General features: G+C 42.9%; 1 protein-coding gene across 1 annotated transcript; it reads right to left on the minus strand.

Moving 5' to 3' along the window:
* LOC143936192 (cathepsin D-like) lies at positions 1-26,389 on the minus strand. Its single transcript, XM_077460588.1, has 9 exons — positions 26,164-26,389; positions 16,796-16,952; positions 15,671-15,794; positions 15,022-15,140; positions 14,402-14,601; positions 12,108-12,230; positions 9,354-9,498; positions 5,227-5,325; positions 1-3,820 (listed from the first exon to the last, which is right to left on the minus strand). The coding sequence occupies exons 1-9, from the start codon at positions 26,229-26,231 to the stop codon at positions 3,659-3,661; spliced, it is 1,197 nt and encodes a 398-aa protein (XP_077316714.1). The 5' UTR covers positions 26,232-26,389; the 3' UTR covers positions 1-3,658.
* Positions 26,390-26,830: the final 441 nt, after the last annotated feature.

The following is a 26,830-nucleotide window of genomic DNA, read 5'->3' on the forward strand; positions in this document are numbered from 1 at the left end:
CAGATTACATCTTTGATTTATTGATCCCCTTAAACAGAGTTCTATTGTACATTACAAATTAGTGCATGTAAATAAATAGTGCAAAATAGTACATCTTCTAAGAGAACGCTCTTAAACTTTAAGGATCTCCATTTGCTACATTTTGCCCTGGTACTTTGAAAAAAAAAAAAAAAAAGGAAAACAAGATTGTATAATATTGGGTAGGCTGTCTTTTTCTAACGTACCTTTGTCACAAATAAACAAAAATCTAAGGAATCTATGTAGAAAATGTTAGCTGAATGAATGTGACAAACATCTGCACATCTCTAATGAAACTTGTCTTATACTGTGTAATATAATTTTCCCCTATAACTGTCGTCTAGTGGCCATAATCCATTTTTCCCCTATTGAGGTATTTAAAAAAATAAAAATAAAAAAAGCTGCATTATGGCCACCAGATGGCGCTTACAATCATAGCAGATAATTATATTACACAGAATTTGTCAAGTTTTGCTGGAGCTGTGTGGATTTTTGTCACATTCCTTTAGTGATCTTTATATATAACCCCCATAGTGTTGCAAAGCTGTGCATATTTTGAAACTGCTTTTACTTTCTGAATTCATACTGTTAATTGGCAGTACAATTTTGCTCCAAACTCTTTTAGCATAAATCACATGATAGAATGAACTAGAGGAAGCACAGAGCAGCATTTTCTCCAGTAAAAGTAAATATTCTGGCAATCTAAAATTGTTCTTTATCATCTCAGTAAGACCGCTGGCAAAGCTTTAACTTAAAGTGATTGTGAAGTCTCATTTTTTTCCCTATACAAATAACAAACATGTTATACTTACCTGCTCCGTTGCAGTGGTTTTGCACAGAGCAGCCTATTCCCCTCTTCTCAGGTCCGAGGCTGGAGCTTCCTCCTGTTCAGTGCCCCCACAGCAAGCAGCTTGCTATGGGGGCACCCAAGACGAGTCACAGTTCCCTGTATTCATTCAAACACAGAGTCCCGACCTGGCCCCACCCCCTCTCCTGACTGGCTAGCTGGCTTTGATTGACAGCATTGGCAGCCAATGGCGTCGCTGCTGTGTCTCAGTCAATCAGGAAGGAGAATCTCAGATGGCTGAGACACTCGTGGACATCGCTGGACAGAGGCGGACCTCGGGTAAATATTAGGGGGAGGGGGGACTGCTGCACACAGAAGGCTTTTTATCTTAATGCGTTGAATGCATTAAGATGAAAAAAAAAAAAACCTGCTTTTACAACAAATTTAAAGTGGAATTCTAGCCTAACATTAACCAGGCTTAAAAATGCCCCCTCCCCTCCTGCTACCTATCCTGCCTACCCCGTGTAAAAAAGGAAGGATATGTATACTTGCCTATTTTTCCTATTTTTAATCCACTCCAGTTCAGACTCGTGATCCTGTGTGGCAATGAGTGGCAACTGCAGGGGAGAAGAAGGAGCACTACAATAGCTAGGAATTCCGGGAGACATAAGGTCACTAGGCTTCCATGGCCCAGCTGTTGGTGGTGCTTTCTCCTCTCGCAGCCAGAGCTGCAGGCTTACATAACCAGACTGGAATACAATTACATAAAGGGGAGGGCTTTAATTGTGTAGTTCAATGCAGACAGGTTAAAAAGACTAAGGCCGCGTACACACGCGGGGACTGTTCGCCCAACTTTGTCCGTCCAACAGTTTCGGCAAACAGTCCGCTCAAAATTAGCATGGACGGACATGGCCACACACGACGAACGAACAGTTTGCTGAAACCGTGCGCGATGACGTGAACGGCACGTACGACGGGACGAAAAATACGACGTCCTATACACTGCATTATAGCTTTCGGCGTGAAAATCCTTTCTGAGCATGCGCGCAACTTTGTTTGACGAACAAGCCTACACACGGGCGGACTGTTCGCTCAAACAAGGTTTCAGCGGACAGTTTTTCGGAATTTCCGAAAAACCTTGTCCGTCCAACTGTCCGCTGAAACTGTCCGCTGAAAGCCCACACACGAGCGGACTGTCCGCCCAAACACTGTTCAGCGGACAAAGTTGGGCGAACAGTCCGCCCGTGTGTACGCGGCCTAACATTGTTTAGGAATCCAGATAAATGCACAAGAAGCTGCAAAGGCACTGAATATCCAGTAAGATCAACAGATATTTTTCAGTAGAAAAAAAAAAATGGATGCAGCTGCCACATCTAACGACTCATTAGCTGCAATATATTACATTTTTGTTCTTGGATTTTGATTTTCTTTACCATTTGAGCAAAGGTCCACTAATCTCTGTTCCCACCGCAGACAGCTGCATAGAGTCAGAAAGTATGAACACAGCACATAATTATTCGATATAAGTGTAACATCAATGCAGACACAGCTTTTTGTTTTTCTTGGAGACAAATTCACTTTAAAGGAACATATTATAGAAACGTGATAGATTCCTAAATGGCCAGTCTGATCTTGTTAGAGGAATCAGACAGGCAAACAAATATGTCCTTGTTTCTCTAAAAAACTGCATAAGCTACAGTCACTCCGACTCCACGAACAATGCTTTCTTTTAGAATGATTGGGATTACGCTGAGAATTAGTATATGGCAGCTCCTACTTTGTTTGTATGGCTTGTAACACTGAAACTATTAAAATATTTCTAACGCTTTCTTGTCCCAAGTCCCAGCACCAGTCTATGGAGTAGTCGATTTCAGTGCACTGATCTGTTCTACGCAATAGTTTGTCTGCTATGACACCAGATATTTTAAAACAATCATCTACATTTTTATACAGAACAATCCAAATTACTTAGAATGAATAAATTAAATTTCTACTCTTAAAATGAATATTTACATTGCCTCATTTGACTATCTTCAGACATTATTGTAAATTGCTCAAACAGAAACATTTAAGAGCCATTCCAGTAAAGTGGTTGACTGTGACACACTTGGCAGTCATTCAAGAAAAAATAAAAAAATTCTGCCAAGCAACGCATTACGTGGCAAGCCATCTAAGGCTACCATGAGAGATCTGTCACCTAATATAGCCCTTAAGGGTCATATCAGGAAATGGTTGAATACAAAATGACGCACCGAGACCTTTGCATAGGCCTCCTGGCCAACGATCTTGTGTGGGGTGTGGGAGCTGATCGCTCAGAATTCATGTTTTCAATAAAGCGACTTCTGCTTGCCTGAGATAAAGCTGGCATCAGGGATTACTAAATAAATATAAATGTTCAGCTAAAACATTGTGTGCTGTATGTATAAAGACTGATGCCATTCCATGTCTTTGGCTAGGTTAATAGGTGCAGGATAGTGCGCACTGCGCACTATTCTCGCCATAGACAGGAGTTAGCAGCTAGAGGTTCTGACTGCTGCAGAGATCTAGTAAATGTTGTGGCTGAATGTGCATGACTTTTTTTGTTCTTTACAAAGTAGACACCCCTAAGGACAGCTGTACCTCAGGAAATCCATTTCAGACAATTAATCCCCACACCCCAGAATAAGCTGACCAGGAGAGGTTTGCAGAGGTCTTGGAATATTCATAAATAATTATCTATTTGTAATCTGTTCGCAGTGGGGGATCACTTCATATGTATCAATAACCTTAGCCAGGCACATAATCATTGCATTGAGTTCTTGTGGAGATTAGATGACCCAGGGAAAGGTACAGCGATTGTAGAGGATGCTGCCATCATTTGGCCTTGGCAAAGCCCACACGGTCATTAGCCCGGTCAAAGACTGTATAATATTGACCGATGAAGACGTCTCCTAGAATCCACAGGGGTCCGGCTGGAGGAGGAATGTCAAGACCCATAAATCCACTCAAGCAGATAGATTGGGATCCCTGTTTAACCTGCAGGGGAAATTAAAGTGATTAGACCGGATAAACATGCAATGTTCTCAGCATTATAGGGGTAGCAGTACCTGGCCAATGCATAGACTACTACACTAGCACCTGTAAGCTTAAAGTGATATTAAAGTCTCATTTTTTTGTTAAAAATAACAAGCATGTTATACTTACCTGCTCTGTGTAATGGTTTTGCACAGAGCAGCCCAGATCCTCCTCTTCCCGGGTTCCTCTTTTGGCTCTCCTGGCTCCTCCCTGTGGATTGTGTGCATCTTTTTACTGCTAACATTTCCTTCACATCAGGTTTTCTATGTGTTATAAGTAGCAAGCAGTGTGTCCCAGCTTGACCAGCAGATATAGTGCAGGGTCACCAGATTAAAGCCAAGAAAGGATTAGCAGAGACTGGTGCAGTACTGAAACGTATGAAAACTAAACTACTCAGTAAATTGGCTATGCTGCTAAATATTTGAATACCTCAACAATGGGATTTTAAAGGCAATGTCAATGACCAAAAACTTTTTTTTCCCCTTATATACAAAAATATTTAATAAACACAATGCTGCTTGTATGCATCTCAATGATGTATTTTAAGGCTGGTTTCACACATGTCCGGTGCGAATTGAATCTCAGGTTTTCCTGCGAAGAGAAAACTCAGTTGTTCAGCGTTTCATGTCAGTTTTTGAACAGTATCAGCTGAGGATTACTTCAGTATTTCTTCAGGACCCGATCAGTATGTTAGTGTGAAAGGCTGGCTGGCTGGCTGGCTGGCTGGCTGGCTGGCTGCCCCCCCCACCCCCCCCCCCCCAGTTTAATTTTGCTTTAAATCAATCACATCAATCCTTTTTTACAGAGAAAAGTTGCAATCTAAAATGTCCTTAAACCCTGGTTCACATTGAAGCAATTTGGCATGCGATTTGACCCATCATGCGCATGCCAAAATTTGTGGCTAGTGCTGGCAATGGCACAGTCCGAATCGGTGCAACGCCGACTTTGCAGCTCCGCACCAATCCCCAAAAGTAGTTTCCGTACTCATTTGGCGACTTCAGGGTGCGATTTTCATTGACATCTGTGCAGAATCCCGCACATATATCTCTAAAATTGCCCCTGAAGTCGGACTGACATGCGGGGATGAAATCGTGCGAGTTCAGCTGAACACGATTTCATTCCCGCTGTCAGTGTGAACCTGGGCTAAATATGAAAGAGAATACATTACAAAAGTAAAAGAGGTCATATAAATTTTAGGGGCAGCGGGTTTGAAAATTAACCTAGTATTACCAGGGAGCACTACGTACTACTCAGTCCCAGGTGACGTTTGCCCCAAATATTCATACCACTGCTGTATCATTTGTTGGTTTACATAGATCATCATCAATATTACTCTTGTATGATTTGTAAATCTAAGGGATTCTTACCTTCATAGTATACTGTTCTCCGGTCAGGGTATATGCTTTTCCTCCAAGTGTCAAAGAAATGACAGGCAAAGAAGGCACCTGATCACACTGCACCATATACTGTGAAAGATAATTTTACATATCAGTAACAGAATTCACAATAAAGTTAACGTTAAATTCAAAGGAGCTTACTGGTATACAGTATAATCACTTTTTTGGTTAGAACCTGACACATTTTTTATCTCTTCTACTCTCTACTATTAAAAAAGGAGCTTTTTATTGTTTTCTCTGCATCTCCACTTCTGCGCTGTTCCTCTTTTTCTGATCGCACAGGAAGGGAGAAGAAATCTTTCTAATGGGTGCAGAGGTACCAGTAAATCCTTGACAAAAAATTGCTAATTTGCTTTACAAAGGTCTCAGGAGTTGTGTCCGCAAATGTCTTAGTGCTGCAAATAATCCCTGAAATGTGTTTGATTGTCAGCTCCATATAGAGGCTATAATGAAGTATTTCCATGATTGAGAGAAAACATATTAGACACAGTATAGGGATTATTTGCAATACAATAATGTAAATGCTAAGGCATTGGCACAGTGATTTTTTTTATTAGGTTTTACGACAACAGGAATACGCATACAAATAAATAAATGACCCCTAGGTGTCTGCCATTACCTTTGTATTACTTTTTGGGTGTTTCGTTTTTTTTTTTTTTAAAGAACAGCTAAAAGTCATTCAAATTGGGTAACGGTGCATGTTTAGGAGATAATAACAGTACCTATAGGTAAGCCTTAGTATAGGTAAAATTAATGCATGGGAGTTTAACTCCTACTTTAAAAGGGAATCCTCTGGCCTCCTGCCCCCAGTTCACCAGAACTAGTTTTACCCTTATATACCTCAAGTAAAAAAGTAAAGCCAGGATCACATTGCTGCAATAAAGGTGCCTTTCTGGCTAATAAAATGCACTTACTGCCAGCTCATGGGCAGACCAAATCCTAAAAGGGGGGGCAAACATGCTTTAAATTCTCATTCTTTGGTCAGGTTTGTTTATCAAATTGCACTATACACACGCCAATCAGCCATACCATTATGACCACGCACCTAATATTGAGTAGCATCTACTTTTGCTGCCAAAAGCCCTGACCCATTAAGTCATGGACTCCAAAATAACATCCACATGAATGGTAGGATCGGATCCAAAGTTTCCCAGCAGATCACCGCCAAGAGAATCACACTTCTTCCGCCTGCTTGCCTTCTTTCTCTGGTGCATCTCCATGTAAGCCCAGGAGTCCCTAACCCCCTGGGCTGCAGCCCGGTGCTGGTCTCCAGTTTGAGGCCAGACCACGATGTAGGAGGCTAGCGGCAGGTGAGCACAGACTCACCTTGCTGACATGCAGAGACCCTACAGCCATGATGCAGGTGGTGATGTCAGCAAGCTGAGTCTGTGTCTGCCCGTCGCTCACCTCCTACATCGTGGTCTGGCTTCAAACTGGAGACCAGCACCAGGCTGCAGCCCAGGGGTTGGGGACCCCTGGCTTACATGGAGAGATTTTCATAGCAGGGAACCATGTCAACGGCCCTGTTGAGCCAATAGCTGCATCTGGTGCTGCATCTGGGGGCTGCAGTGGCAGGCTACAGTGACAAGTTGCATCTGTTGGCTGACTACAGTGGCAAGTGACAAGCCGCATTACGGTGAGTTGAACTATTTTATTATATTTTACAATGTAATAATATAAAGAATGTGCTTCAATACCATCCTGACATCATATCACCCATGGTGTCATGATGATTGATGCGCTAACATCAAGGCTGGTTTTTCTTCCTTGGATCACTTCTGGTAGATCCCGACTCCTGCAGACCAGGAACATCCAACAAGAGCTGCAGTTCTGGAGTTTCTTGGACCCAGTTGTCCATCCCAGTGGTAGGACAAGGTCTTCCAGAGCCCAGGGCGAACATGCCAACCTGTGTCCATACACCACCCAGCCCGTAAACCCCGCCCCCCAGATGGATGAGCATTATGGGTCAGCAAAATCCATTCCCTCCCCCCCCCCCAAAGTTCTCAAAACTAAGCACTAATTTGCATGATTACCCCCTAAGCATAAATTACACCTTCCCCCACTGCTGAAATCCCCTCTCCCAGTACAAATCTCTATGCCCCATCCTACAAATGCCCCCCCCTCAAATCCTCTACCCCAAAAGATTCCCTTCCAACTACACATCTTCTCCCCCCACTCCAGATCAGCCTTCATACGTGATACGAGTCCATAATTAATATTTTGTCACCGTGGAGAGCATACCTTTTACAAGCATCAGCACATGCTATGATCTGATATCAGGAAGGCTTTTTATAAGGTTTCTTATCAAAAGCAACATGTGTATATGGCACATCTCCTTATCTTAACTACATACATACGACATACCAATGGTAAAATTACCCCCCCCCCCCCCCCACAATATCAACCTCTTATATATTACAAATACCAGGAAAGTCCCCAAGAATCACAGAGGTTGAAGTGGCCACCTTAACTACTTATATAAAATGGAGAATGTTTCCACACATTAATTATTATCATGCTTAACCACTTCCCATCCATGCTATAGCCAAATGACAGCTACAGAGCGGGCCTTAATTGTCGGGGGGGGGGGGGCGTCAATAGACATCCTCCCGTGCATGAGCTGCCTGTGTGCCCAGCACGCTCTGAGATCACGAGTCAGTGAGACTCGGCTGATCAGAGTAAGCGGTTGTTCCCGGTCCCTTACCATGTGATCAGCTGTCAGCCAATGACAGATGATCACGTGATGTAAACAAAAGATCAGTAATCTGCTTTTTTTCTGCTCGCACTGATGGCGTGGTTTTTGTCAGAGGGAAAACAGTCCCGAAGAGGGATAGACATCACCCAAGTATCTGTGCCACCAGTGCCACTTGCCAGTGCATAGCAATGTCGACAACCAGTGCCCACCAGTGTCACCTACCAGTGCCACCTATCAATGCCCATCAGTGCTGCCAATGCCCATCAGTGTAACCTAGCAGTACACATCAGTGCCATCTATCAGTGCCCACCAGTGCCGCCTCATCAGCACACATCAATGAAGGTGAAAGATTACCTGTTTGCAAAATTTCATAACAAACTATAACTGTTTTGTTTGTTTTTCTTCAAAATTTTCATTTTTAATTTTTAGCAAAAAGTAAAAAAAAAAAAAAAATTTGGGTACGGTGTTGCATCACCAGGCAATTGTCATTCTTATTCCGCATACACACAATTGGATTTTCTGCCAACAAAATGGATTTTTGTTCGAAGGTTGTTGGCCCAAACTTGTCTTGCATACACACGGTCACGCAAATGTTGGCCAACAATTCCGAACGGGAGAATGCGGTGATGTACAACAAGCCGAGAAAAGGGAAGTTCACTAGCCAGTGCGGCTCCTTCTGCTTGATCCCAAGCATGAGTGAGCTTTTGGGCGACGGACTTGTGTACACACAATGCACTATCAGTGTTTAGAATATTAAATTACAATTAATACATTAGTATGATATAGATAGTAAGTATCACATACATATATTCTGTCCCTACACACCCTTCCTAGAACAATTCTTACCCCATGCCGCCCCTCTCCCCCCCCAAATTCCTCCTTCCAGCACAAATGGCCGCCCCCCATCTCTTCTTGTTGCCCATCCACCTCATATGATACAACAGTGCCCAGGGCAGCTGCCTCTCCTACCCACCCCTTGTCCCGGCCCTGGCACAGCCATTACAATTTGGCCCTTGTCAAAGTCGCTCACAACAATATCAATCTCGGGGACAACATGTTTACTTGCTGCCTAATATTTACCACTCACTTTCAGGTGCCATTGTAATAAGATAATCAATGTTATTAATTTTACCCATCAGTGGTTGCAATGTTATGGCTGATTGGTATATGTCGATTTTAAATCATATGGAGATAGGAAATGTATCCCCAATATCTACAATGCAAGGTCACAGAGATATATTACAGATCTGATGAATATATTTGAACTTTACAAGTTAGCGATCACGATAATATTCTGATCTGCTCATTGCACTTATACTGGCCGGTCAAAATGTGCAGTTGAGGATAAAAAAAAACCCACACATGTACGTTTACGTTGGTGTGCACATTAATGGTACTTCACCTCTCCCTGAGTTAGAGGCGTAGCTCCAATGGCTTTCTGCAGTGCAACAACTTCATCCTTTGGGCCAGTGATCAGCGAGGTTCCAGTGTCCACAATGGCTGCACAGCCTCCTTTACATAGAGCGAGTTTTTGACCAACATCAATCCTGCAAAACACAACACATACAGATCTGTTACTTGACTGATCAGTCAATCCATTTTTAGGAACGGTCAAATTCTGCACCCAAACAGACATCACAATCTGCAATGTGGGTGAAATAATTCTGCAAGGCAAAAATACAACTTCTAGGGGGCTTTTAAAAAATTACTAGGTATTTTGCAGAGCAGTGTTGCACATGCTCAGTTTTCAGTGAGTTTCTACGCTGAACAATTCCTCCCTACCACATCTGAGCAGCCCATGTGACTATAAAGGCACACATGAGGGCGTATGCACAGTGGTAAATGACAGTCCACTCCCTCCCTCCTCCTCCATGACCACTACCCAGCTAAACACAATGGGGCCAGGATATTACATGTAGATTTATGAAGGCTTCACCTCCCTCTTATTCGAAGACACAGGCTGGAGGGACGTGACACAGACTGACTGGCAGAAATCTGCACACACCATGGTATTGCCAAAAAAAAATATTTGTACAACAATTTATTATAATTAATTATTTATTTTTACTCTATACAACCAATGAGCTTCCAGGTTTTATTACCAAAGCTTAAATGAACAAGCTGGTGTTACTTAAAAGTGGGGTATGCCTGTATTCCAGGCAGTTTTTTTTATTTTGAACATGTAACCAGCAGCTACTCCTGCTTATGTTTCCCTGCAGACAGACTGGGAAAAAGCTGGGGAATATGATAGCTGTATATTGATTAGGAAAAAAGGTACTTTGTGCTCCTCCACCTTCCCTTTGAGGATGTCCCACAGATGCTCAATAGGGTTTAGGTCTGGAGACATGCTTGGCCAGTCCTTCACATTTACCCTCAGCTTCTTTAGCAAGGCAGGGATCGTCTTGGAGGTGTGTTTGGGGTCGTTATCACATTGGAATACTGCCCTGCGGCCCAGTCTCCGAAGGGGGGACATCATGCTCTGCTTCAGTATGTCACAGTACATGTTAGCATTCATGGTTCCCTCAATGAACTGTAGCTCCCCAGTGCCAGCAGAACTCATGCAGTTCCAGACCATGACACTCCCACCACCACGCTTGACTGTAGGCAAGACACACTTGTCTTTGTACTCCTCACCTGGTTGCCGACACACAAACTCGACACCATCTGAACAAAATACATTTATCTTGGTCTCACCACAGAAAATGGTTCCAGTAATCCATGTCCTTTATCTGCTTGTCTTCAGAAAACTTTGCGGCCTTTCTTGTGCATCATCTTTAGAAGAGGCTTCCTTCTGGGACGATAGCAATCCAGACCAATTTGATGCAGTGCGCGATGTATGGTCTTTGCACTGACAGGCTGACCCCCCGCCCCTTCAACCTCTGCGGCAATGCTGGCAGCACTCATACGTCTATTTTTCAGATCCTCAGAGAGTTCACTGCCACGAGGTGCCATGTTGGACTTCCAGTGACCAGTATGAGAGAGTGAGAGCTATAACACCAAATTGAACACACCTGCTTCTCATTCACACCTGAGACCTTGTAACACTAATGAGTCACACGACATGGGGGGGGGGGGAAATAGGCTAATTGGGCCCAATTTGCATATTTTCACTTAGGGGTGTACTCACTTTTGTTTCCAATGGTTTAGACATTAATGGCTGTGTGTTAAGTTCTTTTGAGGTGACAGCAAATTTACACTGTTATACAAGCTGTACACTCACTACTTTACATTGTAGCAAAGTGTAATTTATTCAGTGTTGTCAAATGAAAAGATACAATAAAACATTTACAAAAATATGAGGGGTGTAACACTTTTGTGAGGAACTGTACACACATGGAAGTAGAGAAAGAAAGAAAGAAAGAAAGAAAGAAAGAAAGAAAGAAAGAAAGAAAGAAAGAAAGAAAGAAAGAAAGAAAGAAAGAAAGAAAGAAAGAAAGAAAGAAAGGTTGTCAGAGCATGGTTTTGGATCCCAACATGTTTTCACCATAATTGGCTTCTTCAGGGGTTTGCAGATCACCACAAAGTTGGATTGTCTGGATTGCCGGGGCGACCATTGCAATGTTTTTTCATGGTAGAAGTGGTAGTTTCATGTTAGTACCAACTCTCGGTTACTGCAGTTATACATGGTGCCCCTGCAGTATACCTTGTTAATATTAGTGTCACCTGGTCCGCTTGTATCCCCTGTGCACAGAGCCATCCCTCCATAGATCTGTGGACTCGGTGGCTTTGTATAAAGTGTGTTTTTCTCTGACTATGAGCACCGCTATAATCCCATAAAAATACCCTGTTGCTTCATTTCATATACAATAGGGATGAGGTGCCGGATATTATATTGTCACCCAATTGCTATCCAAGCTAATAATTTTCGAAAGGTGGTTTTTCGTTTGTGAGGATACCTGCTTTTATGTAATGTTATGATTGTATTGCATAAAAACACTTGAAACACGCTGAAAAAGGCTTTCATATGTAGGAAATTAGCATTTGTGTGGGTTAATGATCTAGCATGCTACTATCAATAGATCTGGAAAAACCAAAAGAATGAAAATGGCTCTTTAATCAAGATAATGAACATCAGATATGATAAAAAACAAAAATACAGTATATCACATTTGCAGGAAAAGAGACAACAAAAAAGGAAAGTAATGTTGCTACTTACTGGTCCATATGAATTTCCCAGTATGCTTTGCGGGTAACATTGAGGTAGTTAAAATTTCCCGTGTAGTATTTAGGATCTGTGCCTCCTAGTAAAAGCTCACCACCAGGCTGAGATTCCGGGTCCCTAAAGGAAAAAAAATAAAAAATAAATAAAAAGAATTTACTTTTAGGTCCCAGGCCCATGTTATTTGGGCTCCCAGCAGATCTCATGCCAAAACAAAAGATAATCATTTATGTATAGCATCCGCCACCATTTACAAACACATCCTCCTCAGGCAAAAAGTAGAAACATGTTAGCATGTGATTAAGGGCCACAGCAGAAACATATTTTAAAAATTTTACAGCTGCGCACAGGGAATTCTGCAAAAAGTCACTGGGCTAAATTACATTGCAGCTGTGGTTCCTGGGCGCCACAACAAAAGGATTTTACTTTGTACGACTGTACTTCGCAATGTACAACCATGTGCAAGAGTCCTGAATATGCCCATTATATATAGCAGGTGGAAAAACACAAAGCTTTTCAACTAAACTAATCTACCCTGTCAGCTATCTTGTATCCTTCCTGTAGAAATTGTGAGATTGTCACTTAGATCTTGTGTGCTGTAGCCTAGGCTTAAAGAGGAAGTAAACCCTGATGGGTTTACTTCCTCTTTCATTCCCTGCAAAGGCAAAGCATAATGGACTACTATGCATCGCATAGTAGTCCATTATGTGTCACTTACCTGACACAGGAGCCAGCGAAGTCGCCGCTGTCCCCTGTAGTCCGCCACATCCATCTTCTTGGTGGGGTCTCGCAGCTCCGCCGCTGTCATTCGGCGAAGCCGCGATGACGTCACTCCCGCGCATGCGCACGGGAGCCGACACGCGCAGCAGCTCCGTCATTGAGAATGCCGCGCTCAGTGCGCCTGCGCGCCGCTGTCTACGGCACATGCGCCGTAGACAGCGGTGCCTGTTTTCGGGCAAATATTTCTTGGACCTACAGGTAAGCCTTAATCTAGGCTTATCTGTAGGTCAAAGTGGTTTGTAAGGGTTTACAACCACTTTAACAAAAGAATTAATTAAAGCCATTCTTCTGCACAGCGAGGATGAAGGGAGCCATCCATCTCTAAAGAACATAATGGAATAAAAGCAATCACTTTGCCGGGTGCACCTAAAGAGTGACACCCACAGCTTTTCCTTTGGAAGGAGAAAAGGGGACGCTTATTGCTGCAGAGTAAAGGAGATATACATTGCTCTGCCCAATGAAGGAGAACTAGAACATGCATTGGGTTTTTCCAATCTACTAAAGGTGTTCCTGTTGTAGACATAAGCGGAAACGTTTACACTTTTCACTATGCACACATTTAGGACTGTCTGACACTGTTGTGTCCATTGAATTACAGCAAAACTCACTGTACGTCTAGGCAGGCTGTGCAGGGCGCAGTGCACAGGGGATTTAAATCTTGCCATTTCTTTGCATCAGTCCAATGTTTTGGTAAATATAGGCCCCATAATAGACAGAAATGTGCTTCATCTTCGATTTCCACAGGCTTTGGGGAGGCCTGAATGAATCACAAAATACCTGAACTAATGTGGCTATTAATGTTTCAATATACTAACTTTTGGATCCAATCTATGCCCACACATAGGGACACTACTGCTCCCCCCACCCCCCACCAATTTCAGTTGCGCCCCCTCCCCCGAAAGCCCCATGTCAACAGCCCTTCCTCTACCTCCATACACAGCACATACATAGGCTACATTCACACCAGCAATTAGGGCTGGTGACAATTTTAGTGGCAGTTACTGCAGCTCTCAGTGGGTAGGTGCAGCTGCTGGCCCTGTTTACTATAATGACAGGTTGCCAACGGCCGCCTCTTTTCTCAACTCTCTGCCCAGACGATTACCTGCAGGTAATTGCTGGCTGTGCAGAGTGCTGCGAATAGGTGCGGCTGCTGGCGACCTGTCACTATAGTGCATGGTGCCAGCGGCCACACCTACCCACTGAGGGCCACAGGAAGAACTGCTCATCGCCTATCCTTATTAGTGTACTTTATGTGCGGCCCAAGACAATTCCTCTTTTTCCAATGTGGCCCAGGAAGGTCAAAATGTCGGACACCCCTGGTATAGTACAATATTCTTACCTCCAAAATCAAACAGTAACGGTACTTGCCAGTCCGTAGCCAACAAACACACACACACACGGGGTAATCAGAGTGATTAGATCAGAAAGGATATATTAAATAGGAATAAGTTGCAGACATGTCAATGCCACGCATGGGTTGAAATGTCATACAAAACATTTACACATCTCACCTATTTAGGTAGAAGGAGAATATGTTGTTTTCTATCAGCTTCTGTTGCATGAGATTATCAAACACGGGTGGAACACCATCAACAGAGATCCGTGGGTACGCCATGCCCAATATCCCATCAAATTTGGCTGCAATAAAGGCAACACCAGGCTGCTTTATGGCTTCCCCAAAAAGCTGTTCTTTCACGGCAAGGTTGCCAATCTGAGAGAGATTAGGAGGTAATGAAAGATTGTGAGTTAACAGTGAACACTTCTAAATAGAATTGTCCTGGGTTTTTAAGGAAAGCGGGTTGATTTACTAAAACTGGAGAGTGCAAAATCTGGTGCAGCTCTGCATAGAAACCAATCAGCTTCCAGGTTTTTTTTGTCAAAATCTTAAATTGAATAAGCTGAAGTTAGAAGCCGATTGGCTACCATGCACAGCTGCACCAGATTCTCCGCTATCTAGTTTCAGTAAATCAACCCCAATGTGTTACCCATACAACCAGATTCTTTTCTTATTATCCAACCAGTTCTGGTGCAAGGACCTCTGGAATTTGATTTCCTGGTATGAGCAAGAAATGAGAAACAATGACAACAGATTCTTCTCTAGACCAGATGGGAGTCTACTTCTAGATCTTACCGTCACAGTGTCCTGACTCAGGTACCCAGACAAGCTCCCGCTGCCATACTGGATGGAGAATTCTGTACCGTTCTTTACATAGGTGGAAGATTTGGAAGAATCATACTTGTGGTGTAATACTAGAAAAGAAGAAAACAATACTTTCTATTAAAAAAAAAAAAAAAAAAACATTAGGCACATGTATAATCAATAATATATAGAAAGAGAAGTGGAAATACCATGTTAAGGCTTTAATTATATTTGTGTAATACCGTGTACACACGACCGGACTTTGACAGCAAAGTTCAGACAGAACAAACCCGTCAGACAATGATCGTGTGTGGGCTTCATCTGACCTTTTCCGTCGAAAAATCTGACGGACTTTAGAAATAAAACTGGTTCCGCCGGAACCAGTTCCTATCGCGAAAACCGCTCGTCTGTATGCAGGTCCGATGGACCAACGGCGACACAAGGGCAGATATTGGCTACTGGCTATTTAACTTCTTTTCTAGTCCCGTTGTACATCATCGCATTAAACGATCGGACTTTGGTGTGATCGTGTGTAGGCAAGTCCGTTTCAACGGAACGCCATTGAAAAGTCCGTCAGAGTTCATTCTGACGGAAAGTCCGGATATGTGTACGCGGCATTAGGGAAGTAAGTGCTACTCACAGCAGGCAACGTCCAGCAAGGAGCAGTGGATAGAGGGTACCCACAGGTTAGATGATCCTGTGTCAAACACTACTGTGAATGTCTGTGGAGGAGTTCCAATGCCAATCTCACCATAGTACTGAGCCTAGACAAGGGTAGATGAGGTGTTAAAATGCAATATTGGTAAAACTGTAGATGCAGCAAAATTCTAGTTTATCTCTTGAAAAATCTAGTTCATGCTCAAACGTTCCTGGCTTAAATGAAACCTGTCAGGAGAGAAACATGGATTCTGACATTGCTGAGCTCTCCTGAAAATGCAGAGTTTCTGGCTGTATCGTTGACCCTCTTACCTCAATACTTTAGTCACTGACCTGGCACAGCTATGCTCATCAGGTTTTCTGATGTTTCAATAGCTTTCTGAATCAGCCTGCTTGTGCTGGATCAGTGACCACAAGGTTTTCAATTACGTCAAACTAGTAGTGGCAAGAACCACACACTAAAAAAAATGTAAAAAAAAATAAAAGCGTTATCCTATTTTAGAATGTTCAGAGAGCTCACAACATTGCACCTTTTTTTGTTAATCTTCGGGGTGCCAGTCTTTAGACACTGGCTTCTTGTACTACTGAGCATTAGCTACCTACGTTATAAATCAATTTCAATTGCTCAAGGAGCGATACACAGCAATGGGCTCGCTGGCATGATCAGTAGCACTATACCACCATCACCAATCTAGAACAGCAGTCTAGTCATTGGAAAAACTTACATCTTAATGTGTCTAAACCATTTACAAAGATCTCACAAACTCTATACAGATGAATACTGCAATGCAGAAGTATCAGTCGCTAAAGCTGGCCATACATTTTACAATTTTCCTTTATAATTATTTACCTTTCAACTGTGTACTGCCATGGCCTGCCTGATTGCATACAAATTGAAAGTGTTTAGGTTTGACCTCATCATATGGTTTTGGTAAATCTAAAAAGGAAAATTGTATACTGTATTGCCAGCATAAGTCCCATACATACACTATATAACACACACACACACACACACACACACACACACACACACACACACAGCCATTTACTATACAATGAGGACTAATGAGAATAAGTTTGGCATAATAAGCAGTAGCATTATACTTACATCCAGATAATTCTTCAGGGTCTCTGGTGTGGGACCTCCGTTTGGTGGAAATCCAGAGTAGTATTTGTTGTAGCCCTCTTCTCCAATCAGATTCTTCAAATCCCCAGCAGACTCAGAAAATATTCTCCGTATAGAAGGGAATTTTGTCAGCGGTATCCTGAAAGGAGAAATTCATTGCTCGTTTACAGTAAATACCAATCAAAAAAAAAAAAAGTGTGTGTGTAATATATATATATATATATCTCACACACACACACACCATAGTTAATTAGGTTTTAGAAAGCACTGAATATAGGGTCAGCCTGATAGGGGTAGCACGGTGGTTAGCATTTCCGCCTGGCAGCACTGGGGAGAGAGATAGATAGATAATAGCAAGATATGTGCAAAGACTGCTCAGCTACACTCAAGGCAGGCCCGGTGGAAGAGGCACTCGTAGGTCTTGTACTGAAACAACATATTGGTTTATGTTTGGCATGGCACTGCCTGAGAAAGACAGCTGCACTGTGGTGCATAGTGAATTAAATGTCACTGGCAGTTAAAATAAAAGCATAACACCATGTCTTCTAAAGCCCACTATGTTAAATAAAAGGGACACTAATTTGATTGTATGTTAATGATCAGACTATGTTGATTATATTTTGCAGCAGAATATGGGAGAATACAAATTAAGTAAACATTATATTGGGGAAAATTACAGGAAAATCCATTTGGCATTTTATACTATTGATACCCAAAAAAGCAAGGAGATGATAGATGTATTCAAATTTGCTACCAAATTAAAGCCCTGTGTGCCCTTGAAAAAAATAAAAATAAAAAATCAATATATAATACATTAGGATTGACTACAAAATGATAAAAAAAAAAAAAAAGTATAAGGCGTGGTGAACTAAATCATTGCCAATCCCCCAAAAACAAAAAATACTCCCAAGAAAATGTAAGGAGAAAAAGGACGGGGAACTCAAATAGTTAAATGAAGTTTGCATGGCACAGTATTTCCACACAGGGCAACCTGCCCAGCAGATCTTATTAGTACTGGCCCAGGAAATGACCAATCACCGCGGGCACCCATTAATGTATACCTACCGCCAAGCCACACTGCCCTGTATCCATTTGACCGAACATTTCTATTAATCAATATGTGAACGGTCCCAGAAGTAAACCATGATTAGGATTCCTGGTAGTGCCCACATATAGTACATTACAGCTAACAGCGAGGACAAGGATCCAGACTCCTGACCTTGGAATATAAATAGTTTTCAAGACTGGCAGTATGTTGCATTATACTAAGATTACACCTTCACTCACAAACACACAAGCTTCTCTACAAATGGGGACTGTTCATATTTGCATAATATTGGGCTTTATTTGCACTGAATGTGCATTTGGCCATTGGGGCACAAAGCAATGATTTACATGGCTGTGCCCACTTAGGCCCTTAGTGCTCTTGCACATTGCAGCTTCAAAAAGCTCAGTACAGTGCGTTTTTTTTCTCTTACTGATCTAAAATGCAGCCCATTATTTACACGGTGCCTGTACACACAGGTGCGTAAACAAGCACTGCATATCATTGAGTAAAAAAATAAAACGAATCAGATTTTTTAAAAATTTAAAATCAGATTTTTTTGATTTTGAAGCAAATTTATTTTAATAAAATGCTTATGGAGTAAAAATGTATCTAAAAGATAATTTTCTATTTAAGAAACATTAATAATTTAGTTTATTCAGCATGGAATGGAGCTTAGTTATGTAGCATAAGGCTGTATATTTTGCAGTATTTAAATTTTTGGCAAACTCATTCAATTAATCCAAGCTCTGCAAGCCGAGATAACATGCACTGCATTGATACATTCACACAATTTCACAGTAACCATGAGATAAAACAAAATTCAGGAATATTTCCTTATCCCATTGTTTTGAAAATCTATGTACACTACAAACTGTATGACTGAATCGGTTCTGGTATCGCTGTTTTACTAACCTGACAGCTAATTATTCTAAATAGGAAATCTTCATTTTGTTTGCAAATAATAAAGAGTCTAACTACCAGCAAGAATGAGTCCTTACATTTAAAGAGCACCTGTCATTTCAGATCCATGATGGCAGCGCCTGTTAGCGGGCATCCACTCACCTGCTGCCGACCACGTCCCTCATCTTGTTGTGTCACTCCTGCATCACCAGCCGTCCCATTAAAATGAATGAGACAATTGGTGAGTCAACAGCGGGTCAGCGGAGGAGCTGCTGACAGGAGATATGACAGTTGCTCTTTAAAAATTATGATTTAAAATAAAGTTAATTTAAATCAAGTCATTTTATTAGCAAATTTAAATCGTAATTTAGATCAACTTAATTTAAATCAAATCCACCCTGATCAGTACCGTGTGTAAGAGGCTAAAGAAGGCTTTTCAATGCTACCTACTGATTCATTTGGAGGGTTTTTGATTTTGTTAGTCCTCTCTCACAAGAACCTTAAAGTGGAGGGCCATCCAAAAAAAAAAAAAAAAAAAAAAGCATTACTAATCTTAAAAAAAAAAAAAAAATTAAATATTTTTATTTTTTTTACTTACCTCAAACCGCTGTTGCTAGGCAGACTTTCTTTCCTGCCTCTTCCTATTCTGTGGCGCTTCCTCCTCTTCGGTGAGTGACCCCGTTGCCTTCTGTGTGTGTCCCAGAAAACAACGGGGCCATTCACAAAGCGCCGCGTGACTCGCGCATGCGCAGTAGGAAATGGGCAGTGAAGCCGCAAGGCTCCACTGCCTGTTTCCCTTCATTAAGATGGAGGCGCCGACAGCCGATCCGATGGACGGAACGGCCTCGGGGCGGTCAACATCACGGGATCACTGGACAGGTAGGTGTCCTTATTAAAAGTCAGCAGTTACAGTGTTTGTAGCTGCTGACTTAAAAAATAAATAAATTCCTGGCCAGAATGCCCCTTTAAATGGCAAGCTCCCCTTTTCATGAAAAATGAAAACACTTCAAATAGCCAGGTCACCTCTCCGGATGTCCTGCGTACAGGCCCGGAGCGAGTATCCATCATACTGTGACTGTGGTGAGCAGAGAAGCGCATTTGAAGCTTCTTCTTCTTCGGCTAAGGTGTTGCAGAAGTACGTTTCCAGAAGCATCATGGCCGCATCATGCCACAGCCTCTTGTGCCTGTATTTTACCCTTTAGATGGGGAGCGGTCTGTTTTTACCACCTCCTGGCTACCTGTGTGAAGAGATATATATATATATATATATATATATATATATATATATATATATATATATATATATATATATATATATATTTTTTTTTTTTTTTTTTTTAAGGACCGATCCTATTATTTAAACATGGGGAACAAATATGCTCTATAATATTATATTAGATGTCTTATATATTAGATGTCTTAATGTATTGACCAAAGAAAGGGACTCTTCAGGATATCATTACAATAAGCCATCATGAGGACATACCCTCTACTTGGAAAGATAATCTTTATTGCTGGTGTAACAACAAACGTCAGTAACACCCCCACAGGAGGAAGTGAACCTTTTATATATGTGTGTATTTCCCTGAAACGTGGCGTAATAGATGTCTAACTTATCTGGAAGTCCCTGGTTTTAATACTTCAGCTACTGATATGGAACCAGTATACAAAAGTCAGAGTGGGCGACAACCTCTTTGGGGGCCAGTGACTATTGAATATACTATATAATGACACCCCACCAATCTGCATTTTCAGGACATCAGCGTGGCAGTTTTTGTGCTTCCTCGGTAGAGGATTCCTTTTCATCTCAATACAGTGCTGCTTACTATTCTCTGTACTGGAGGGTCAGATATGTGAAAGTAAAGCCCTTCATCTACCAAGATGGCCGCCTCCACAAAGACAACAACACATGGCAAGTCAATACTGAGGAAAAGATCAGCTCCAGGGAGACACAGGCAATACTGGTGACAGGCCCTTTGGTGCCTGCCTTCTTAGGCACAACTTTTGTTTCCTTTATGCCGCGTACACACGATCAGACTATCCGGCGGACTTAGTCTGGCGGACAAAGCACCGTAAAGTCCGCCGGACTGTCCGAACGAGCGGACCTGCCCACACACTGGACTATGTCCGCCGGACTATCCGCCATACTTTTGAAATGAACGGACTTGCCCACGCATACAGAGGAAAGTCCGTTCATTTTTAGCGCGGCTCCAGGTAGCCGGGGACTAGCGAAAGAAGTCAATGTCGCCGCCTTCGGTGGCAAGATTGACACGTCGCTGGCCCCGTCACCTGGTATGGACTTAAACGGGAAGCCCTACGTCGAAAAAAAAAGGCGTGGGGGTCCCCCCAGGTCCATATCAGACCCTTATCAGAGCACACTACCCGGCTGGTCAGGAAAGGGGGTGGGGGACGAGCGAGCGCCCCCTCTCCTGAGTCGAACCAGGCCGTGTGCCCTCAACATGGGAGGATGCTGGGACTGTGATATCATAATGGGCGGGGACACCCGGCGATGTCCCTATATAAGTCGCCGCACGCTGCGTCCCTGTCATTGTGGCCAGAGACAGCGACGAGTCAACAGCTCAAGAAGAAAAGAACAGAAGGTGGCGAAGACAGCGGCGACAGAAGACCAGGGCCACCGCTTGTAAAAGAGCTAGAAGAAGGCGTGGAGGCCCGGCAAGAAGAACCGAAGAGGGGGACAAGACCCCTGAAGAGGGGGACAAGACCCCCAAAGTCGGAAGAAGACTCCGGACAGCGGCGAAGAAGAAAGCCGGGCTCCTCCGCTAGTAAAAGAGCTAGCAAAAGAGCAGAAGATAGCGGGTGAATGGGTAGGGGTACATTGTACCCCATACTCATTCACATAGGGTGGGGGGCCGGTATCCGGGGCCCCCTTATTAAAGGGGGCTCCCGGATTCCGATAAGCCCCCTGCCTGTAGACCACGACAACCAACGGCCAGAGTTGTCGGGGAAGAGACCCTTGTCCTCATCAACATGGGGACAAGGTGCTTTGCGGTGGGAGGGGGCACGCGGCCCCCCCTACCCAAAAGCACCCCCCCATGTTGAGGGCATGTGGCCTGGTAAGGCTCAGGAGGGGGGGGGGGCGCTCGCTCATCCCCACCCCCTTTCCTGACCGGCCGGGTAGCGTGCTCGGATAAGGGTCTGATATGGACCTAGGGAGGGGACCCTCAAGCCATTTTTTCAGCGTAGGGCTTCCTCATGAAGTCCATACCAGGTGAAAGGGCCAGAGACGCTTCCCTCGCTAGTCCCGGTTACCAGGAGCCGCGCTCAAAATGAATGGACTTTCTCAGTGCGTAGGAAAGTCTGTTCATTTCAAAAGTACGGTGGACTAGCACACACACGGCCGTATTGTCTGCCGGACTTCGAGTCCAGTGGACACATTTTGGTGCAAAACTACTTTCCAAGTCCACCGGACTTTTGGGTAAAAAAAAGTCCGCCGGAGCCCACACACGGGCGGATTTTCCACCGAATTGTTTGATCATGTGTACGCGGCATTAGGCTTGCCGACATGTGCGGCCAGGGGGCAAATAAAAAAAAATAAAAATAATTCAGACGGATGATCCATGCTTTTACTGTCGCCACATCCACAAGTTGCCATGGTCAGCGCCATGTTAGTACACATTGCTGCGGTGCTGTAAAACATATACGGCAGGTCACATTAGGAAGGTGAAACCGTGTCCAAACATGATCCATTCAAGCGAATTAGGCTTTCATTGGCTAAAACAGACATTTGGGTGGGGGAGGGGGCAACATATCACCTCCTAGCCACTTGTCAAGCAGATTCAGGAGGTATGGTAAACTCTGTCCAGGTAAATAAGGCCTTCCATAGAATTCCTGCTTGCTGCTCCTCTAACATGCATTTTGTTCCCTCCATAAAAATTCCAGGTAACTTTTTTCTAAAGCTGGCCGCAGGGTGGATTTGATTTAAATCATAAATTTTTAAAGAGCAACTGTCATCTCTGTCCTGCAGCAGCTGCTCGGTTGACCCGCTGTTGACTAACTGACAGTCCCATTTACTTTAACCACTTCAGCCCCGGAAGAATTTACCTCCTTCCTGACCAGAGCACTTTTTGCGATTCGGCAATGCGTCACTTTAACTGACAGTTGCGCAGTCGTGCGACGTAGCTCCCAAAAAAAAATGTATGTCCTTTTTTTTCCCCCACAAATAGAGCTTTCTTATGGTGGTATTTGATCACCTTTGCGGTTTATTTTGTTTGCTATAAGCAAAAAAATAGTGAAAATTTTGAAAAAAAGCGCATTATTTTTTACTATAATAAATATCCCCCAAAAAATATATATAAAAAAATGTTCTTTCCTCAGTTTAGGCCGATGAGTATTGTTTTACATACATACATTACATATTTTTGGTAAAAAAAATAAATAAATTGCAATTGTCTTATCTCCTATGTAAAAGCCAACTGTCACTATCTTGAATGCAGTGCAGAAAAGGTATGAGGAGTGGGAGCTCTAAGTGCATGGAAAGATAAGGACAGATAAACAAATGGTTGGAATGCTGATAGCGTATGAAGGAATTTTTAATTCAACTGAAAAGGCACTCAAAAGAGTCTTTAATGAAAAATACTCTTCTGAGTGCATTTTTTAGTTGCTCATGCAGCAAAACTGTTCTGCTGCCAAATACGACCCATGCAAGTGAATAGAGATGTGCCAAACTGCCCCTCAACTATATGCAATGCAAGTTGGTATGGCAATCAAAAGCCCCCCTTGCCTCCTGTCAAACTCCTCTGAAAAGCGATCCAAACACAGACAGCTTGCCAGAGGTGCTTCAAGTTAGCTTTGCACCCTATTCCCACATAATGTGGTGACCTGCCTTTTACCGCACTGGATGGCTGTAGGGCATCACTAGGACACACAGAAAACAACTGTTTTTTTACGTGTCCAATTCACACTTCAACTCACCCCAGAAGTGTGGTACAGTGAGATGCCATGCTACTGAAATGCCCATCACATTGCCCACTACCGCTGGCTCACCGCAGCTGGAATTGGCATGACTGTATCTTTGGATGTGTTGCAGGAATATGTGTCATGCTATGGCCACCAACTACTTATTGTAAGCCAACTCTCTATTGGGAAATTGAAGTAAATTGCTTTAAAGCATTAAAGCTGAACTCCAGGCAGATACACAAAGACGCAGATTACTGCACCACCATATCCAATAATACATCATTACATTTATATTTTTAAGTGAAGGAGCGTGTAAGCATGTTAAGTTAATTTGCTATCAGCCTTTTGCAGTCCTTGTACAGCAGAGCTCAGATTGGGGGGAGGAGAAGTAGCACAAGCAGCCAATCAGATGTGCTGCAATGCACTGAACAGTCATGTAGGAGAAGAAAGCAGATGAACTCAGGCTGCCCATCCTACTTTCATTGTCCAGTCATAGGCTGGGGGAGGGACAAGACCTGTAATGCCCCATACACACGATCGGACTTGGACGACAAAATCTGTCAGATTTTTTTCTGACGGATTTTGGTCCAAACCTGTCTTGTATACACACGGTCGCACAAAGTTGTTGGAAAATCCGATCGTTCTGAACACGGTGACGTAGAACACGTACAACAGGACAATAAATGGGCCTGTAGCCAATAGCTTTCGTCTGGTAATTTATTCTGAGCATGCGTGGCACTTTGTCCGTTGGAATTGTCTGCACACAATCGGAATTTAAAACGATCGGATTTTGTTGTCGGAAAATTTTAGATCCTGCACTCAAACTTTGTGTGTCGGAAATTCTGATGGAAAAAGTCAGATGGAGCTCACACACGATCGGCGTACAGGGCATATGTGTTACTGATATCCAGCAGAGGAAAATCAAGTCTCCACCCCAACTAGACAGATGTGATGTGTGGCAGAGCTGTGTAAATCTTAAAGTTGTTAGACAGGACTATAGCTGTCATATATTGTATGTATTTCATCTTAGTATTTAGCTGTATGCCTGAGGTTGATCCTTAAGACCCCTTTCACACCAGGGCGCTTTGCAGGTGCTATAGCATTAGAAATAGCGCCTGCAATCCGCCCTAAAAAAGCTGCACCATTGTCTGTAGTGTGAAAGCCTGAGGGCTTTCACACTACAGTGGTGCGCTGGCAGGACGTCGGGGGAAAAGTCCTGCCAGCAGCTTCTTTGGAGCGGTGTGTTTACCGCTCCTCCACCACTACTCCCCATTGAAATCAATGGGGCAGCGCTGTAATACCACCGCCAAAACTCCGCTATTGCGGCGTATTGCCCGCAGTTTTAACCCTCTCTCGGCCACTAGCGGGGGTAAAAGCACCCCGCTAGCGGCCAAAATGCGCCGCAAATCCGGCGGTAAAATAGCAGCGTTTTACCGCCCAAGCTATGGGGGGTGTGGTGTGAAAAGGGTCTAACATGCTGGGGGACACCAACTGCATGGAATTTGCATGTTCTCCATGTGCTGGCATGTAGGGATGAGCAGGAAGCCAGCGCTGCGCTAATCACAGGCAGTGAGACAGACATTCCCCCGATGTGCGGCTGCAGAGATCAGGAAATGTCTCACTGCCTGTGATTAGCGCAGCGCAGACTTCCTGGCGGGCTCTGCACGTGTTCCATGCGAACACGCCTGAGCTCATCCCTATTCTCCATGTGCTGGCATGGGTTTCTTCCCACTTTCCAAAGACATGCTGGCAGGTTAATTGCCCATGGTATGTGAGTTATGACCCATACACTCGATCAGAAAATTGTACAAAAAATACCGCTGGTCGGAACGCTCATGAACACAGCTTGTGAGAGCAGATCATGACAGTTCATCTGATATTATCCAATGGGACACACACATAAACATTTTTCTCATACGATACCAGATTGCTCGATTTTCATTTAATCAGTACAGGTTATTATCATACAAAAATACATTACATCACTTAAGAGATGTTATTAAAAGAATTTTCGGAACTTTAGTAACCTCTTCAATTTCGATACAAGATTAGCATGGGAAAAAAAAAGGGGGGGGGGAGGAACACGGACAATCATTCATCTGATAATCTCATATGTACCAGGCATAAGGAACATTAGATTGTAAGCTCCCTGATGTCACACTATGTAAATCACTGTGTACATTGTTTAAATACATGAACTCTACATAGATGGAATAATACAATCTACAGCATGCTACTTATTGGAGAATACATAATTCTGTACTCCTATGATCTGCACTATATGTCAGGTTAGCACAATGTGCAGTGCTGAAGCATTAATATTATATTCAATTAAATAACATGGGAGGGACCTAGATGTATAAAATCTATATAGCTAGAATTGTATTATTTAGCATGGATCTAGAGAATGAGCTAATAAATACCATGTTACCTACACCCCATTGTAATGTACAGTTACACAAGATCATCCATCATCCACACATACCTGATTATAGCTGATCCTGGTAGGAGCACAGTACAGAGGAGCAGTACAGCCAGCACTAGGCTCTCCATGGTGATCAGGGTGCAGTCAGCTCTGTCCTGTATATATGTATATATATATCTATATATCTGTGTACTGTCAGCAGTGACCAAGCACTCTCCTCCACCCCTCGAGACTAGTCAGCTGACCCTGCAGTCATGTGACTGGGGGAGACCTAATCCTCAGACTGCTGAGCACTGTGCAGAATCTGAGTTGTTTGATTATGTGTAATAAATCCATGTATTGTAAGACATGATAACCTGTAACATGGCAATGAGTCACATGTAAGGACTTTTACAGCCAAGGATAACACCTGCTGTATGTTTGTTTCATTTTTCCAGGCACATAGCAGATCTTAAAGTGATACTAAAGAATTATATATATATATATATATATATATATATATATATATACATATATATATATTTATTTATTTTTTCTTTGTTTGTTTTTTTCTAAATAAAAAATACACTATATTACCAAAAGTATTGGGACATCTGTATTTACACACATAAACTTTAATGGCATCCCAGTCTTGGTTTGTAGGGTTTAATATTGAGTTGGCCCCCCTTTGCAGCTATAGCAGCTTCAATTATTCTGGGAAGGCTGTCCACAAGGTTTAGGAGGGTGT

Source organism: Lithobates pipiens, unplaced genomic scaffold (genome assembly GCF_037356315.1).
Source record: "Lithobates pipiens isolate NorthernLeopardFrog02 unplaced genomic scaffold, aLitPip1_a1.2 Scaffold_10, whole genome shotgun sequence".
Lineage (NCBI taxonomy): Eukaryota > Metazoa > Chordata > Amphibia > Anura > Ranidae > Lithobates > Lithobates pipiens.